The sequence below is a fragment of the Podarcis pityusensis genome (genome assembly GCF_964106645.2).
Source record: "Podarcis pityusensis genome assembly, chromosome: 11".
Classification (NCBI taxonomy): Eukaryota; Metazoa; Chordata; class Lepidosauria; order Squamata; family Lacertidae; genus Podarcis; species Podarcis pityusensis.
The window spans coordinates 29,847,834-29,867,902 of record NC_138036.1 but is presented as its reverse complement, the minus strand read 5'-3'; the positions used below and the strand labels follow the sequence as shown (position 1 = coordinate 29,867,902).

Here is a 20,069-nt window from a genome sequence, read left to right as displayed (position 1 = left end):
TCTTTGTCTCTCTTCTACTCTTTGCCACAGACACATCAGTGTGCAGTACAAACTGAGTTGTACCCCAGCACTTCCAGTACCACTCTGTCACCAGCAGCCTAGAATCTTGTAGATTACCTGCTGCCACCTCTTTTAGCTGGAGATGCCAGTGACTGACCCACTAACTCTACAATGGAGCTCTGGTCCCTCCCCAAGGTCCTAGTCATTTAAAAGAGTTGATTGGCATAGTAAGACTGATGAGAAACCTAATATAGTTTTTCAAATCTCTTTAAGACAAGAGGAGTACAGTCAGACCTCGGCTCCTGAATGGCTCCGTTTTGGAACGTTTTGGTTCCTGAACGCCGAAAACCCAGAAGTAAATGCTCTGGTTTTCAAACATTTTTCAGAAGCCAAATGTCCGATGTGGCTTCCTCTGAGTGCAGGGAACTCTTGCAACCAATCGGAAGCCACGATTTGGTTGTCAAACGTTTCGGAAGCCTTCCGGAACAGATTATGTTAGACAACTGAGGTTTGACTGTAATGAACATCTCTGGCCTTTCCACACAGATCAGACATCCCAGAGGGTAAGCACAAGCCCTTTGGCATGCTTGAATCCCAACAACAACCTGCTATTATGTCAAATGCCTATTATGTAAGAGGACTTGCACTGCATTTAGCAACGATCACCTTGTTTTAGAAACAGCATCACCCCATTTTCTATTTATGCAAGGATTTGGATAAAATTTGGCCCAGGGTTGGGGAGGTCATTTGAATGCTGGGCCTTACAGGAGAGGAGCTGGAGGCAGAGAAAGGCCATCAGTGTACAGTGGACTCTCGGGTTGCGAACATGATCCGTGCGGGAGGCACGTTTGCAACCCGCAGTGTTTGCAACTTGCAGTGCTGCGTCTGCACACATGTGGGTTGCGATTTGGCACTTCTGTGCATGTGCAAAGTGCGATTTAGCGCTTCTGCGCATGTGCGAGCACCGAAACCTAGAAGTAACCCATTCTGGTACTTCCGGGTTTGGCGCAGTGCGCAACCCGAAAATGCGCAACCTGAAGTGTCTGTAACCCGAGGTATGACTGTATTCCACTGAGAGATTTCTGTTATATACTGTAAATAGGGAACTGGCACCGTAGACAGTCCTTAATATGAGTTAAGGCTGATGTAAACCCTATAATCACTTACCAGTGACAGATGGATGCTAACACCAACAACTTTTCAGTGTGCTATGTCCAAGACCTGGAATGTATGAATAATAAAGGAGGGTTCTTAAGAACATAAGATGAGTCTGCTGGATTGCAACCAGGTCCAGCATCCTGTTCTCACAGTGGCCACCCAGATCCCTGTGGGAAGCCTGCAAGCTGGACATGAGAGCAGCAGCACTCTGTTCACCAGCAATTCCCAGCAGCTGGTATCCAGAGGCATTTTGCATCTGACAGTGAAGGTAGGACTTAGCCATCATGGTTAGAAGCTGTCAGTAGCCTTGTCCTTCATGAATTTGTCCAAACCTCTTTTAAAGCCATCCAAGTTGGTAGGTACCGCCACCTCCTGTGAGAGCAAATTGTGTAGTTTAACTGAGTGCTGTGTGAAGCAGCACTTTTTAAAATCTGTTCTGAGCCCATGCAAAGTGCTTTTCCTTAACTACTGAGTGACTGCAGCTCAGCCTACACATTTGGAATTAGGAAGGCTTTGTGTTCATCTCACACAAAGTTAGATTTTAATTCTCAAGCTCAGTCATGAGCACTGGCACATGTTTCAGAGAATGCAGTTGGCCCTTTCAGAATAATGTTAAACTTTCATGGAACAAATATTAGCACCCCCTGTCCGCTGGGCAGCCATTCTTGCTCAAGCCCTATTGAAATGAGTGTGAGTTGTACAAATTCTAAAGAGCGGCCTGGCACTCCCAAGAGGTGTGAGTTTTTAGTGTGGACTGGTTAAGCCCTGTATCATTGCTAGCAGCAAGCAGGCTTATCAGGCAGTGGGAAATGTGTGAACTAGTTTTAGAAAGGTTATTTTATCAGATGACAATATGCATTTATTCTACAATGACAAAGGCACACATTTATTTTAGTGAACTATTTCTTGATATGCTAATCTGTTTTCCTCCCTCCTGTACTTGTACAGGCATTGTGAAGTTCTTTTGATCCCTTTGTACTTGGCAGATAACTTACCTACCTTGTTGGTTTTGGTTGGCAAATTAGAATTGTAACTATATTCTTATCAGAGTATTTGTACAGTTCAGTCATGGAGTTGTCAAACTTCACTTGGACTTTTCATTTGATCTCTCTGTTCTAGTTTATGCAGAGTTCTTTTGTGGTGTGGCAGTTATTACTGCACTATTTTCCCCCTTTTGCTCTTTACGAAGATCCTAACGAACATGTAGAAATACAAATCTTAAATTGCAGAAAACCAACATGTATTGCAATTCATTTATTAGACTCTTATATGCACACAGACTAAGTTTTATAACCAGTTTCAAACCCTAAGGTTTCTCTCTGTCCTCAACTACACATGTTAGGGAGAAATGTGTCTCAAGTGGTCTATAGCTCTCCTTATTGTCAGATGGTAAGGAGGGCAGTTAGTAGGCCTGGTCTCTGTTACCTCTCTCTAGTTAGTTCTAGTTACTATAAGTTGGCCCGCCCTTTTTGGCAGGTGTCACATGTCAATACCAGATTATTACTATATTCAACTGTTCACTATGCTTCATAAGATATATAAGAGCTCAGTGTGTAGTGGTAAGAGTGTCAGACTGTGACCTGGGAGGTAAAGGTAAAGGGACCCCTGACCATTAGGTCCAGTCGTGACCGACTCTGGGGTTGCGGCGCTCATCTCGCTTTATTGGCCGAGGGAGCCGGTGTACAGCTTCCAGGTCATGTGGCCAGCATGACTAAGCCACTTCTGGCGAACCAGAGCAGCGCACGGAAATGCCGTTTACCTTCCCACCGGAGCAGTACCTATTTATCTACTTGCACTTTGACGTGCTTTTGAACTGCTAGGTGGGCAGGAGCTGGGACAGAGCGACGGGAGCTCACCCCGTCGTGGGGATTCGAACCGCTGACCTTCTGATCGGCAAGCCCTAGGCTCTGTGGTTTAACCCACAGCGCCACCCACGTTCCCCATGACCTGGGAGACCAGGGTACAAATATTGAGTCAAACATGAAGCTCACTGGGTGACCTCTTGGGATGTGGGATAGTCATGGTCTCTTGGCTAACCTACCTCACAGGGTTGTTGTGAAGATAAAAAGGAAGCCATATATGCCATCTTGAGCTCCTTCGAAGAAAGGTAGGGTATTGATGTAATAAATAAATAAAATGGGGACATGCAGCTCTCCATATCTGAATGATAAGTGTACTCTTCCCTATGAAAGTTTGTGCTGAACGGGATTAGGTGTTAAGTGTCGTGGCAGTTAAAGCATTGAATGGTTTTGCCTTCTCTTTGTGACTCTCTAGGCTTGGCTTGGTAGTGTTTTCTTCATCACCACCCCATTTAGGTCATGGTTGTTTCAATACCTGCTTAGGTTTGCTGTATCAAATTTCACTCTATTCATACAAGTAGTCATGTGACTTTCCTTAAACAAAACATCAGCAAATGTTCTAATCTTCCCATGTATTGACTCACAATTGTAAATTAGATGCATTTTGGTTTTAATTCTTCTCTTTGTTTTATTCTTTCTTCTCCGTGATATTTACAGGCTGCACGGTTGCTACTCGATTTGGGTTACTAAACTTCCACTCCTTCCTTCTTTTATTTCACGTCTTTGATGGTTCAGGTTTTTCTGTTCTTGCTCATAGCAACCGCTGGGCTTATTAAATTGTTCATTGATTAGTCTACATATGTACCGCATGCACACAATCACAACAGCTAATTATTTTTAAAGTATCACTAAAGGCAATAAAAGCAACCAGTTTACAAAAGCAACATGTTTACAAATCAGCTTATGGGCAAAAGGTGTATTTCAGTAACAACGTCATGCTGGCAAAAGGGCTTTGGAGATAGGGCTATCCAGGCACCAGTTAGCACAAAATTCTAGAGCCTGGGAGCAACCACTGAGAAGGCCCTATTCTGGATTCCTGCTATAAGTTGTTAGGACAAACAGAAGAGTCTCCTCCAAAGATCTTAAAACCTGGGCAGGCTCATACGGAAGTATGGTGTCTTTCAGATAGTCTGGTCCTGTTCTGTTTGTATTCTCCATTTCCTCACAGGAGCTCACGGTAGTGTTTGTAACCACCTTGCTTTTGTCAACACAACAACCCTGTGAGGAGGGTTAGGCAATGAGATAGTGACTTGCTCAAGGCTGCTCACATTCATGGTTGCGTGTGTATTTGAAGCTGTCTCGTAAGTCCTAGTTTAACACAAATAAGTCTACCATACAGATGTCTTACCATAGCAGTTTAGGTAACTATAGGTAACTCTAAGCTAAAGCCATAGTGTGTGTTTTATTTGCTAATCCTGCATAGCCCTTATTTGAAGGAAATGTCCTTTATTCTATAGCAACAGAGATCCATAGAGAAGACACCGCAGTTCCATAGTAATGTTTGCTAAATTTTGATCTGGCAGAGCACAATGCCCTTGGTTGAGCAAAAGGGGTAGGTATCAGCTTTTAAATGTGTCAAGCAAATATGACAGTATTGAATACTGAAAGATTTTGCCCATCTGCTGTTAAGCCTAAAACTTGGAAGGCCACTTTTGTCCCTGGCTGGTTTTGAAATTCCAGGTAATATGTTTGGCCAAGGCAAACTCTCTGTGTCTTCATCTGGCTAGGCATTGCAAACTTTTTATTCTAGATCTGGGAAGACCTTGCAACAGCAATCTCTGTGACTATGTGATTTTTTTCCAAGCAGGAATATGTCAATAGGCTTCTTAAGACATATCACTTTCAAAGAGTGTTCTCAATTAAACTCAGCCTTTGAAATAACTTTGCCTGGAGCTCAGATTTAATTATAATTTAATTATAACAGAGGTGTGATGTATCAAGATCTGGCTTGGGACTCTGTTATGATCTCAAAAGTAAAGTTGCATCAGAAACCAAGTGTACACAATTCAGTTCCAATCCAGTCTTTGTAGCCAAGCTGAATGAAAACCAGGTGGTCCCATACTAAGCAGATGCCAGATGAGGCAGTTGGCGACTTGGTGAAGATAAGATCAAGACAAAGTGTGAAGCGGGAGAAATGGCAAACACTGATCAGACCAAGCAGAAGCAGGAGGAGGGAGAAGGAGTGCTCTCTGCCGTATTACTTCCTGCTGCTGCTGTTTATTTTTTGTTCCTTTCGGAGCTTCAGCATCTCATCATAAGCAAAAAGAAACAAGAAACTGGACCATGCAGGGTTTTGCTCTTTGAGACATGTGGTCATGGTGGTGTGCTTTACCAGGGAAAGGGCCTTCTTAGTGGTGGTGCCCCAATTGTGGAATGGTTTTCATAGGGAAGCTTGTCTGGTGCCTACTTGAGTGTGGTTCAGCCCTAGGCAAAACCCTTTTAGTTTTCTCTGGTCTTTTAATTTGATTTGATCTGTTTTCCCTTGGCTGGAAGGTTTTTATTTTATGCTGTTCTTATAGATTCTTCTGGTTTTGAAATCTGTAAGCCCCCCTGGGAATTTGGATAGGCTGTATACTTACTCAGTTAACAACAACAAGAACAACAACAGGGCTGACTATACTGAACCCACTTTTCCTTTTCTTTTTAAGTTTGAACTGGTGGGGTTCTGCACAGTTGAATTTGGGTTTGTAGACCCAGAGAGATCTAAATGGACCCCTTGAGACACAACAGAATAATAAAATCATAAAATTGTAGAATTGGAAGGGACTCTGAAGATCATATAGTCCAGAGGTTCCCAAATTTATTTGGCCTACTGCCCCCTTTTCAGAAAAAGCTAGCCAAGTTCAGTTCCTGGCATTTCCAGTTAAAAGGGTTAGAGTAGGTAGCTCCTAATGCCTGAGACCCCCTAAGAGGTGCTGCCAGTCAGAGTGGACAATACTAGGCTAGATTATTGGGCTAGAATAGATAAAATTGTCGTCTCCTGTTTCTTAAAAGCCACTGAGGGTTATTGCCAGGTGAGCCTCTGTGGGTAGAATTTCCTGCAGACAAGGCACCACAAACAAGAAGGTCCATCCCCTGTTCATCACCCACCTGGCTGCCAAGGGCAGAAGAACTGGAAATGGGCAGGTTCCTGTGAGAGAAGGTGCTACTTTGGATGGTTCCTTGTAGGAGTCTTTCTTTTGGCCCAGAGAAGTCCTGAGGGGAATACAGAACAACCTCAGGAGGTGCAGGTGGTGTTAAAACAGGTATGGCAAGAACAGGGAGTTGAATATGATTCAGATCAGCCTCTCTCAGCCTGAAGCATTGGTCTGTAGTTCCTTTCATCCCTGAACAATGACCACAATCGCTGGGGCTGATGGGAGTTGTAGTCCAAAAGATCTGGAGTGCATGAGGTTGGGATGTATCACTGTACATGAAGTAGAATTACAGTACTCTTACGTAAAGTGGCAGGATGTGCTCTGCTCACCTGTAAGCCTCAAAAGCCTTTTCCTGTGTATAAACACAGATATGAAGGAGATGTAGGGAAAAGCTGATTCCAGGTGCAAGGGTGTGTCAGCCTGACACAAATGGAGTTAGGTGTCACCTCCAGGCCAGGAGCAAACACACACACATATCACACACATACATTCTAATTATGAAAGTCTTTTATTACTACTGTTTGAATGCCAGATGCCAGCATTCATGAGATACTTGTAGGAATTTGGATATAAAACACTTGCTGCACGTATGGGTTTTTTTTGGGGGGGGTGTTAATATTTGAAATGATTGTGTGGTGCTTTGGTGTTTATCCTGTGAGCACTTACTAGGAAAAAAAAAAAAGAACTGCAGTTGAGTTACGTATGCCAGTTAACCATGTACCACTGTGGGATGACATTTGGGAAATGTATTACCTAACTTTATTAGTGAGGTGCCCAGGGTTGACTCTAGGTTTGAGGAAGCGTTGGGCAAAGTGTCCTGTAGCGTTCAGAGTGCACTACTTGTTTATTTTAAAAACTTACATACTGCTTTTTGTTTATGAATCTCAAAGTGATTCAGAATATACATATGACCCTTTAAAAACAAAAAAAATTCAGATAGTCATACTCATGATATAGAATTTCAGTAACTGTAGTAGCCAGAACCAAAAAAGAAAACTGTATCAACAAGTCAAGAAAGGTGTAAAGAGAAAATAGTAACTATGGTTTACCATGGCATGTGATTGTATCCGATGCCTCTGAATTAGCTTTGCTTGTGTTTGATGATGCTGTTACATAGACAAATCTAATTAGCTGCCTGATAGCTCCCTTACTAGAAAGTTGAAAAAAGCTGTTTTCCAAACAAAAATAGTGCCAAAGCTGTAGCCATTTGGCTTGCAAAGAAGCAGCAAACTGGTGTGGGAAAGCTAAACACACATGTGCACACACTCACACAGAATATTTTGAATTTCCATGGTGAAAAAGCACTCCTCCACAGATTAACATCCAGGTACGGTGTGCATGAAGAATCACTCTAGTTATGCGTATCTGCAGTGGTGTAGTGTGGGTTGTCAGCACCCGGGGCAAGGCAAGTAATTTGCGCCCCCTAACCCGTTGATTTGTGCCCCCTAACCCTAACCCCCAGATGTTGCGCCCGGTGCGCCTGGCCCCCCCTGCACCCCCACGCTACGCCACTGCGTATCTGAGATATGTGCTAGGAAAGGCTGACATTATTGGTATCCTCTGCACTAGTTTATAGTCATCATTTCCTGAGTTGGGTCTGATTCATTATCCATTAGTGCATTTGCATCCTGTTCCCTAATCATACACAGATAGAAAATGAGATTGCATGACCAAGTTTGGATAAAAACTGCAGTTATAACTGAGTGTTGCCTTGGTGTGGCACTTTGCACCATGTTTTTGATGACTTTACCCAATGGCCTCAGGCCCAAACTACATATTGCAAGGAATCTGTGGCTGCTGCTCACCTGTATCTCTTTAGTAAACTTCTAAAGGTAGCAAGATGTGACATCTTCACAGTTTTTTTTTGTTTTTTGTTGCTTCAATTTATTTGATATGCTGTTTTCATGGAAGAGGCCTGGAACCCTGGATGGAGTGATGTGATGTGGTGCATTTTTAACCAAATGTTATCAGGAGACCTGAGGAGATGGTTTGGACTTCATGGATGTTCAAAACACAATTACGTAGTACTGATACACATCCAACGTGATAAGTTCTAATTAATGGTGGAAATGGATCCTGCCAAGCTTAATATTCTCCCCAAATGGAGGGATCTATCAAGATTGTTTCTTCCAGCAGCTGGCAGTGCAGCCCAGAATTTGGTATCACCTAGCAGAGGCTAATCTGATTAAGTCTACCCAACTCCCCCAACTCTCCCCATGTTAAGACTGCTTTAGCATCATGCCAACTTTTGCTCTTTCCCTTCCTCTCCCTCATTTTGCTCAACGTTCTCCTTGATAGCTTGTGACTTTTTGGTTGATCCGAGTAGAGATTTCACTATAGATTTGGGGAGTATCACAAGATGGATCTATTTCCTGTGCCTCAGGCATGATGCCACAATAGCAATACCAGTGCATTCAGTTCATTGTGTTGCTGTAGCATCTTGTTGGATTGAGATGCAGGCTAGTGTTTTGCCTTAAATTTCTCATGAAAGCTCTTTTCTGGTTCATTGACCTACAGCACACATGGGCAACCTGCGACCCTCTAGATGTTGCCACTCCAACTCCCATCAGCCTTAGCCTGCTTGGCTAATGGTCAGGGATGGTGGGCATTGTGCCCCAAGAACAATGGAAGAGCCACAAATTCCCCTTCCCTTACCTAGGAGAACTGTCTTGGGATGGATGTGCTAAAATGTTATTTTTAACAGTGAATGCCTTGTCAACTCTTTACGCAGTTTGTTTTCCTGACCAAGCTGCTTCAGTCACTTCAGGACAATTCTGTCTGAGGTTTATTAAAAGTAACTGTAGCAACCAGGAACTCTTTGTGAAGCAAGCAGTTCTTCCCTTAAGCCTTAAGGAAACACAGTTCCATCTGAATTTCCTCCCTAAAATATACCAGATGTTTTGCTGTTGTATTCTGACTTCTTTTTAAAAAATAAATCTTTTTACTGTGCTTTATTGTTGTTGCATGAAGGGCTTGTCTTGACTTGTTAATTTCAGTTGCTTAGAAGATGTGTGGGTTGATCTCTGTTAGAACTAGCATAAATTTAGAAGTGTTAATATAAAAGCAGCCAACACAAGTTTTATCAACAAAATGTTTAGGATTTAATCAAATCATTTGGAATAAATCTAATATGTTTTATATATAAATGTATATGCTGAAGGTATTGTACTAGGTGAGCCAACATATTGTTTTTACTTGTTTATATGTGTTTAACATTTTTTTTAAAAAAAAAATCTGCTTTGAACTATAGTGGTAGGAATTGGTTTGAATTGAATTAAAAATTCTTTGCCTATGAGGAGGCATAATCTAGCTGAAATCCCATTGATTTCAATAGGAAAGTTTTATGCAAGTGTTTTGAGTTTTCCGATTATATCAGTGGAAGTTCAAAGTAGATTATTGCCACCTCACACGTTACCTTTTCTTTGAACTGATAGGTTATTTATTTATGTATTTACTTAAATATTTATAGACCACACTTTTCATAAGAATAATTTTCATGATGTAGGTTTGAAAGAAAGGCAGACCTATACTCTATGATACAGCTCAACAAAGTTGCATTCCTTTTCCAGGGACAGAGCACTATATATGGAACATTTGACAAAAATCTCCCGGAGGATGCTGAATTCTACTTTGTTTACAGTGGCTCAATCCAGAGACATGTGGTTTTAGCCAAGCACATTACTGATAAGTCCCTCAAATCTATTGTTCCAGGTGAGTCTTGCAGTTACACCACACATTCTGACTGTCTTCTCGGTGTTTTTATTCTTGCAAGGGATAGCCAGTGAATTCTGATGTTTTTATGTTTATCGTGACAGAAGGCAGTTAGGGAGCTGCCACAAAAAGAGGTGCTGTGGCTTCTCCTCACATAGCAAAGTCACTGTGGCAAACTCCACTCAGTTTGTGTATGGCAAACAGGCAAATCTGGTTGCTGTTGTTATTATTAATACTGATAATAAGTACTGCTTCTAGTATATGATTTATTACTATGAATACTGATCTTATCATGCCTCCAAGGGAATGCGTGGCTCATCTCTGTATCCTCACACAACTCAGAGGTAGGCTTTGTATGTGATACATGTTGCTTAGGATATAATAGCTCTGCAGAACTGCCACAAATAATGTTTTTGGCTTCAGTTGCCCTCTCTTGTACGTCTGGCTGAAGCAATCGTAGGAAAGGCTCCTCTGCCCTCACTTGCCTCATGCAATGGTGGTGAGCTGAGAAGCAGGCAGAGTTCTGATCTGGATGGCTAGACAGCCTCCTATTGCCTGGAGCAGGTTGGCTTGCTCTTTAGCAATTGCTGCTGCTGAGCAAAGAAGAGGAAGGTGCTTTTGTTTTTATGTGAAGCATCCTCATCGCTACTGCAACTTTTTGTGTGCTCTGCATGCTTCTTGGTTACACACTCACACCCAGTGCTTTTTTACTTAAAAAAAAATGTTTAGGGGTACTCTCATTTTCCTATTCGTATTGAAATACTGCCCCTCAATGAGGCCAAACTTAGATTCACAAAATGTTTAGGGGTATGCGTACCCCTGTATCCCCCCCCCAGAAAAAAAGCACTGCTCACACCTGTAGGAAGACATATTTCTATAGCCTGCTTTAATCCATGAAATCAAAATACCTGACAGAATTCTCTTAATCATGGCTTAGTATGCGTTGATTTCAAAGGGGGGAAAAAACTGTGCCAAGGCAACTGAAGTTTCTTTTTACAGGTAGGTAGCCGTGTTGGTCTGCCGTAGTTGAAACAATTTTTTTAAAAAAACATTCCTTCCAGTAGCACCTTAGAGACCAACTAAGTTTGTTATTGGTATGAGCTTTCATGTGCATGTATCTGAAGAAGTGTGCATGCACACGAAAGCTTATACCAATAACAAACTTAGTTGGTCTCTGAGGCTCCCTTGGCCAATAAAGCAAGATGAGCGCCGCAACCCCAGAGTCGGTCACGACTGGACCTAATGGTCAGGGGTCCTTTACCTTTATGGTGCTACTGGAAGGAATTTTTGTTTTGTTTTGAAGTTTCTTGCTCTTTACTTAGTTTGCATCATGCAAACTGTCATGTGAGTAGCATGCATTTTGCAAACTCAGTTAATGGGTTTACAAATCTTATAAAATCTATGCTGCTTCTGCTAATCATTGGGAGAAAAGAAAGCATTGAGGACCCAATTCCTGAAACCACTGAAAAATCTGTTCCACTTGCTCTCTCCACTGCCTCTCATTGCCCTAAGCATTGGCTGCATACTCTAAAGCATATTGTTATAGTCTTAAAGGATAGAAACATGATTTATTCATTTCTTGTGTTTTTTAAAAAAATGAAAAGATGGGACTTTGTGCTGAGTACAAAGTTTTGTGCTTGCTCAGTATGAAAACAAAATTATAGAATGAATGAGCAAGGAGCCCTTCATGAACCTTGCAGCAGTGAGCCCTCTGTATCTGGGTCCCAGTAAAAAAATCCAGAAAACTTCCCTTTTCCAGCTAGCTAGAAATGTTAGAAACTGGGTGGGGAGGAGAGACAAAAACTTTATGAACAAAATAAAAATAAATAAAAATACTGACTTCACTTTTAAGCACTGTTCAAGAACAACAAAGAGTCTCTGTTCTCATTGAAGGCTAAGACAAAAAAACAAACAAAACAAAACTGGATATGGGGGAAGCCACTTCCACAGAAGGGACATTATAATTTCTTGTTCCACCTCTGACTGGAGAATGGACTAACCCAGGGATGTCCTTCTGGGTGTTGAGGATTCCAATTCCCATCAGCCCCAGCCAGCAAGGCCAAAGATGAGGGGAGTTGTATTCCAGCACTAGTTGGTGAGCTACAAGTCTCCTGTCCCTGGGTTAATGCTTTCCTGTATGATGTTCTGCCCTGGGACCTCGTTTTCAAGGATTCTGCAACTTCTGCAGCTGTCTGGTTATAGACCCAGGAAAGGGAGGATGTTAAGGAATTGCGGCTTGCAGGAGAGATCCCTGCCACACTAGTAAAAGCTTGCCATTTGGGGAGACTCTGGATCCTTTGTCACCTCAGTTGTAGCTGCTTTGTTTGACTTGAGCAGTCCATCCCCCCCCCCCCACACATTGGGCTTCTGGTCCATGAAGCGGTTGTAAGTGGGCCCTCTCTACCACCCATTATTCTCTCTATTGGCCTAGAGGGAAATGAGAACAACGAGGTCCTTGGGGATCTCCAGTAGGTCTCTGAGCTGGTGGTTGTTGTTTTGTATGGCTGAGGTCATGTCCTGAGTATGGGAAGAGCCTCCTTTTCAGGAAGGACATCAGACTTGCTGGCCCTGCTTTCAACCAGAGGATGGGTCAAAACTTTCTTGCCTGTTCTCCTGCTTAGAAGTTCATGATAAGTCTAACTTTCCATTATTTAAGACAGTGTGTAGGAATGAATCTGTTTCTCTACCTCCTGAAACCATTGAGTGTTTAATGGCTAATATTTATTGTACTTTTTCCCCAGCTCATGGAGAACAGGAAAATGTTTCTGTCTCTGCGGTCATGTACACAAAAGAAGGCGTACTTGTGACTCTGGGCTTTGCATCTGTCACTTTCAAACGGGACACGGCTTATGAGTTAGCATGTTTTCTGATGAGCCAAGCTGATTGCCTCACTCCCTCCAGTCACCAGACACTTCTCAGCAGGTTTGGTTTAATGGAGGAGGATTTTCAGTCCCTGGATCATGATGTCATGCTAGCTATGGCTCATGGAGATTTTCCACCTGCTTGGAGCACTGTTGGGAATAGTTCTGGAGAGGGTAAGTGGTTCTCTCTCTTTCGCCCACTTTGTGCCTGTTTCTCTATAATACGTGCCATATCTCAGGGGTTCAGCACATGCTTTGTGTGAGTAGGTCCCATGCTCAATCTCTGGCATAGCCAGAGGGTTGAGTTTCCTGGTGATTCGCTCTGGGATCCCTGGAGAGCTGCTGCCAGTGTTGATAATACTGAGCTAAATGGGTCCATGGTCTGGCTTGATATAAGGCAGCTTCCTGAGTTTCTTATGTCAGAGTCGTACTTTTTCGTATGGCTACATCCTCAACAATAAGAGCTTCAGGGACAGCCACTTCAGGGTTTTGTTTTGTTGTAAGGTCAGATAGTTGGAGATGCTAATTTGCAGTTCCAATCAGCCCTAGCAAGCATGGACCATGGCCAGGGAGGAGAAGAGTTCAGCAGCATCTGGAAGGTCAAAGGTTTCCCACACCTGCCCTGAGCTGCCAGCTACTTACCAAACACAGTTTTCTGCTTTGCTGGTTGCATTCTGTAACGCCCAATTTGTTATTTCTCTAATCCCCCCCCCCCCCAGCTGGCCATGTGGGATGTGTCATAGCCCATGTACACAGCCTACATTTAGAGCAACACTCTCCCCTCTGAATCCTGGGAACGGTGGCTTGCTAAGGGTGTTGGGAATTGTAGCTCAGTGAAAGGTAAACTACATTACTCAGGCTTCTTGGGCAAAGAGGATGTGCTTTAAATGTGTGGTGTGTGCATCATAGCAGCTAATCAGAAATGTTCATCAAAGAAACATCTTCTAGCTAATGAGGAACTATCGTCAGCTAGCACTGGAGAGGTTGGCTGATCATAGCGGCGGGGTAGCTGTTTCCTTGTGGTTGGACAAAGGACATAATTCCTTTCCCATACGAGCATTGCTGAAGTGTGAATTAACATTTAGAAATGAAATTGAAGACTATATACTGACTGTCTTTTATGTTTCTGCTACTATGTGAACATTATCATTCAGATAAGGAAATTTAGTTGTGTATTACAAGCCTTTATAATTACTACTGTAATTTAGTCTCTCTCCTTTTTTAAAAAAGCAACAACCACCCTTTGTTTCCTTAGTGGATTTTATTCAGTTTATGAATAATGTTTGTCAACAACTGATGAAAACTTTGAGCTTCCAAACAGAATGAAGATGTTGGTAATAAAATGTCTCCACCTTGATTCCAAGCAGTTGAAGTGTTTTTATTCAAAAATTGTGATTACACAAACAAAAGGAGACCTTTATTGTCTTTGAAATAGCCAAGGGAATGTTGTAGTACAGGAATTTTGGCTAGCTAGCAGCTTATTTACTACAACACTACCCCCAAAGATCTTCCACACTGGTTGTTTTAACCTTATTGGATATGATTCACATTGAATCATGTTACAACAAAGGCATGGAATATAATTAAAGGCTTATACTTATGTAAATAAGTTTGGGGTTATTTTTTTGTTTGCTTTAGAGGAAGTAGAATTTAAAACATTTGAAGTGTGTTTCTTTTTTTTTTGGAGTTATGCTTCTAACAGGCAACATCTAACAGAACATGGGTGGAATCAAAGTGAGATTAATCTATGAAACTGGGTTTCTGAAGTTTCCAGCTCTCTATGCTGCCCCAAAAGTCGCTTTCAGATTTGAGGACTATCTGGAGTGACACCTGATGCAGTTTGAGTAGCTGTGGATGGAAAAAGAGAAGCACAAGTTTTTGTGAGTTTGTGACAGCACTCGGGTGCTCACAGGAGTCTTTGGATCCTGTGCCTTTTGTAATAAACATTAGGTCAAGTTTGTTTGGTTCCAGGTTAAATGGGATGTTTCTCCCTAGGTAGACTACTCGATTCTGTTGAAATTGCTATATGGAGCATAGTTACACAAGTTTCACTAAACCCTTATTGGGTGTGATGTGACTAGTTATGAATGACACAGTTCCCCCCCAACCCCCTGCCTTGCCATGGCATGTTGCAACACTCACTTTTAAATTGGTTTTTAAATCATTTGGAAGTGGTGTGTTCCTTGTGCTGTATAATATTGTGGTGAGAGATGAAACTGACAAGGCTCCCAAGGAAAGTCTGGGTAAGCCCTTTGTCAATTTTGCTTCAGCAGAGGCTCTCTGGCAGAAGTCTTAAGGCAAAATCTAGGTGGTGATATGAGTCAAACCCTTTCCTTGCCGTGGCATGCCACCGCAGGAGTGCTCTTGGCATCTGCCAAACACCACCAGTGCCAAATCTGCTCTTCCTAGTCCCCTGCCTGTAAAATGTGTCCTTATTCGTGAAACCTTTTATCTTGCCATTCTCTCTCCCCCTCTCCATTTTCTGAATACTGTACCAGTTGCTGGAAGCCACAGGAGGGGAGAGAGTGTTATTGTGCTCAGGTTTTGCTTACAGGCTTCCTACAGGCATCTGGCTGGCCACTGTGAGAATAGGATTCTGGACTAGTTGGGCCACTGGTCTGATCCTGCAGGCTCTGCTTATGTCTTTATGGAGGCGGTTGGCTCTTTCTGTTGCACAAATCTAGTACAAGGGACAGGCAGAGATCACCTGCATAACCACATGCAGCAAAACTGCTCTATTCCTAATCTAGGCACATGGCTGGATTATAGGCCCTGAAGTATCTGTATTTGTGGGGATTTGTGGGCCTGTCAAGTGGGGAAAGAGAAAAGTGATTGGTGGGGCATGCTTTGACTCCTTGTGTGCGGGAAAGGCCTTAAGGTTTTCAATGGGAGCTCTGTAAAACTAGACTGGCATGTTTTTCATGAAAAGCAGTGTTGGTGGAGTTTTTCCCCCTCTGTGAGTGGGAGTGTTCAAAGATTAGGTCAACTCAGAAGCCCGCAAGCCTACAGGGGGAAAAACCCAAACCCCTCCAGGCCTGTCTTTCCGGCCCTTGAGCCTGTCCCCCGGTCACATGCCTCACCAGCATCCTCAAGTGCTTTTGCCTGGCTAGGGTATTTTGTGGCCTGTGATAATGTCTCTTTCCTACCATGGTGATGCCCGATAGGCTTGTGAAAGTATGTGTGTTTAGTCATGTCCGACTCTTCGTGACCCCATGGTCACACACCAGGCACTCCTGTCTTCCACTTCCTCCTGCAGTTTGATCAAACTCATGCTGGTAGCTTCGAGAACACTGTCCAACCATCTTGTCCTCTGTCGTCCCCTTCTCCTTGTGCCCTCCATCTTTCCCAACATCAGGGTCTTTTCCAGGGAGTCTTCTCTTCTCATGAGGTGGCCAAAGTATTGGAGCCTCAGCTTCACGATCTGTGCTTCCAGTGAGCACTCAGGGCTGATTTCCTTCAGAATGGATAGGTTTGATCTTCTTGCAGTCCATGGGACTCTCAAGTGTCTCCTCCAGCACCATAATTCAAAAGCATCAATTCTTCGGCGATCAGCCTTCTTTATGGTCCAGCTCTCACTTCCATACATCACTACTGGGAAAACCATAGCTTTAACTATACGGACCTTTGTCGGCAAGGTGTTGTCTCTGCTTTTTAAGATGCTGTCTAGGTTTGTCATGTGTATGTGTATGTGTAGGTTTGTCAAAGTATGTGTAGCAACCTCTGAAAAAGTAAGCGTCACTTGTGTTCCTTCACTCAATTTTGCCTCTTGATCCATGCATCATTGGCATCTATTCTCCTCCTCCCCCCAAAAAGTTTGACCCACTATTGGGCTCAAAAAGGTTCCTCACCCCTGGGGCACTTATTGAAGTCCATAATATTTTTTGAAGCTTACTGAACCAAGAGGCTCTGCCCTCCTTCTGCGTATGCTGTGCCTCTGTTGTGGAAAGTCATTTGAAGCCAATATTTTTATGTACAGTGGCATGGTAGACTACAATGGACTCTGGGTGTGTGTTTGTCTTCGTTTCAGGCACCACGCCAGCAAAATACCAACAAGTTCCCTTGAGAGCATGGCGTCCCTTTTACCCTCTGAGTCCTGCTCAGGGCCAGGCAATCCTATCATGGAGACAGTGAGGATACTGCTTGGTTTTATTTTGGTCATGGGACATTGAATAGGATTAAAATGGGACACCTATTGATGGCCAGGCCAGGAAAGTTATGGTGTCATGGTTGGATGGACCTAGCGAGTAGGACACACCCCTGCCCTTCTATGAAATGCACACCCATTGTTTTATTAAACAATGTAAAGGAACAGTAATAATACAACCATGACTTTTGTTCCTGCTAAGTTCTCCATCCAAAGTACAAAGGGAATAGTTGGGCACTGGTTCCTAGTCTGTTTCCAGGCCCAATTTAAAGTATTAGCTATAACCTTTGAAATCCTCACTGCTTATAGGAAGAGGCCATTTGTTATTCATTGCAAGGAATGTTTGCCGCAGAGAGTAGATGCAAATGGAAGGTGAGTGTACTAGATTGTGTGATCTCTTTTCCTCAGTTATGAATGTTGCGTGGAATCACAGAGTTGTAGACTTGGAAGGGACCCAAGATGACTTGGGGGTCATCTAGACCAACACTTGCAATGTAGAAATCTTTTGCTCAACATGGGGCTTGAATCCATGACTCTGAGTCCCAGACTCTGCTGACGGAGCTGTCTAAGTATGATAAGGGTAAAAATTTAATAAAAGTGTTAAAAGGGATTAGAAGGCTGGGTTTTTTAAAATAAAAATAATAGAAAACACTGCTTAATTTTTCCTCATGTTTAGAAAATGCCTTATTCATTTCAGAAGTCGATAAATGTAGCGAACTATTTCTGCTTTCAGAAAAGTGGCTGTCTGAACTTGTTGTCATTGGAGTCCCATGGAGAGACTGTGGTCACACGCTGGTATCTGTGGTTGTGGTGGTGGAGGTGGAGGCCAAACCTCTGGGGCTGGGCAGGGCAACCTTTTGTCCTCCAGATGTTTCTGCAGCTCTCATCAGCCCAAGGTGGGATGTGTAGTTCAGCAACATCTGGAGGGCCAAAGGTTCCCCACATCTGTTCTTGTAGCATATAAGTGTTCTTCATTATGCCCCACACTCTTAAGCACAACTAATCTTACTTAATCGTCATACTTCAGTAACCTTGCTGCAGAGTAGTTATTGCGGACCGTAGCAATGTCAGCTGGCTCTACATTAAGATTATTTGGGTGGCTGCAACTGCTTGCTAATCAAGTAGATAAGCATTTGCTGTTTCCTCTATCCTAGGATGTTGATTCATGCTTGATAGGAATTTATAATATTTCAAAATTAGATTTTTGCTGAGTTTTAATGCATGCTAAAATTAATTATAGACTCTAACTAAAAATGTAAGTAGGAAATGCTGCCTCTTATTTAATTTTCTGCCAGAAATTCGATTGACTTCCTGTTTTTCACTAACGCAGCATAATGATTTCTTCTTAAAGCACGCTGCTGGCAAATCATTGCCGAGTGTATTTATCGTTGGGTTCTGTGGGGCTCTTCCAGTTTCTCCATATCATCGCACACCCATTCTGTTGTAGTTTAATTGTTCTAATGTAATAGCAAGTTTTTAGTCCAAGTTTTGAAATCTGGCTTACTTCCACCATGTTTCGTTAAATAAGAAACCAGATCCTGCAGCTTCTATGCACACAATGCCCGCTTACATCAGTGAATGGTGGAAGAATCTCCTTATATGCTGTCTCTGTTGCCTATCTTTTTATTTCTCTCCCCTGCAAAATCCTTGACCTCCAGCTGCACTCTTCTCCCCTTTCTGCTAAGCACTACCCCACGTTCTCTAGCATATGAACAGATGGGTCATTTCTGGTCTGTGTCAGGTTTGAATATGTTCATCCATTTGTTCTTGTGTCGGCACCAAGCTGTTGTTATAAAGAAGGTCATAAGCCTTCCCCCCCAATATGCATTATTTGTATGCATTTTATCCTAAAATACATGTTTGGGTGCATTCTTTGAGCAGAGAACTGTATTGCAACATTAGAACCATGCGTGTGAAAAATCATAGAATAACTACAATTTCTGGTCCACCACTCCCAGTTACAGTTTATAGGTATAATGTAGGACTGTGAAGTGCAAAATAGGAAACGAGAGTGGCAGAAATAGTAGTAAATGCGATTTGCAGTTGCTGTGGATTATTCAGACGTGGGCCAACCAAGCCAGGCACATCAGTGGAAATCTTCCCAGTGTTAAAGCACTCTTATAAGAATTCTTGGGACAGGGGATTAAGAGCAGATTGAGGATGGCCTCAGGTATATATGTGACATACCAGCCTGCCAGATCTGCTGTTTTGTGGTTAGCTGCCTGGGCTCGTATGATCTAGGAAGACCACATACATGGCAGTTGCATCCTTCATGACTTAGAGGTGCTGGTGGCCAGTTTAGATTCAGGTCCATGGAAGGAGCCTGGCGAAGAGCATCTGCTAAGTTCATAGCTATGAGATCTGAGTGCCAACTTCTGTTGTTCGTCGCGGATTAGTACTAAATTAATGGCTCCAACGAGACAAGGCTGTTGACATGTTTTCTTAGGTTTAATTACTAGCTGCTCAAAAGTAATTATTTTGGCACAAATACTTTGATGTTCTAATCAGCATTACTTCTGCACTCAGAAACTGGAAAAAAGAATGTGAGTTGGCTCAAATAAATAGAGGGTGTGAGGAAGCGTGGATAATATATACTCTACGTCGTCCCCTTCGTGTAAATAAAGGCTTTCATCTTGCAAATGTTTATCTTTATAAAAGGCCATGCTGCTTATAGTGGATCGTTCTCCCCCCGCCCTTGTTCTTGGCAAACGTGTCATCCTAAACAGGGGTGGCCAGCTGTTTTTCTGTCAAGAGCCATATATCTGGGATAATCTTATCAGGGTTACATGCTGGTAGTGAGTGGAGCCAGAGCCAATGGTGTGTGATGAATTAACTAATCTGGAACATAGGCTGCCCTCCTTCAATTTTCACCATGGCTACCTCAGCTCAGAATCCCCAGTTTTAGGCAGGTTTATCCAGGTCTACCTGGATAGCTCAATTGGTTAGAGCATGGTGCTGATAATGCCAAGGTTGCAGGTTTGGTTCCCATATGGGACAGCTGCAGGGGATTGGACCAGATGATCCTCAGGGTCCCTTCCAACTTTACAATTCTATGACTATGATTTTTCATAAGTTAGTTCCATTGGGCTTGATGGGATTACTCTCAAATAAGTATACAAATGATCTTTTTCATATGCTAGGCCCAGGGCCGACCCAAGATGCTTTGCTGTTGTAGGCAAAATGCCCCAATGCCCCCCTT

At 42.8% G+C, this 20,069-nt stretch overlaps 1 protein-coding gene across 11 annotated transcripts in view; it reads left to right on the top strand.

Annotated features, from left to right (window-relative positions):
* The window catches only part of ARHGEF28 (Rho guanine nucleotide exchange factor 28), a 126,197-nt gene that overhangs the window by 17,017 nt on the left and 89,111 nt on the right, over positions 1-20,069 (top strand). For all 11 annotated transcript variants that reach the window (XM_080972231.1, XM_080972241.1, XM_080972238.1 and 8 more), the window contains exons 3-4: positions 9,724-9,865; positions 12,607-12,900. In XM_080972231.1, coding sequence (XP_080828357.1) covers positions 9,724-9,865; positions 12,607-12,900 — 436 coding nt within the window. The remainder of the gene's footprint in view (positions 1-9,723; positions 9,866-12,606; positions 12,901-20,069) is intronic.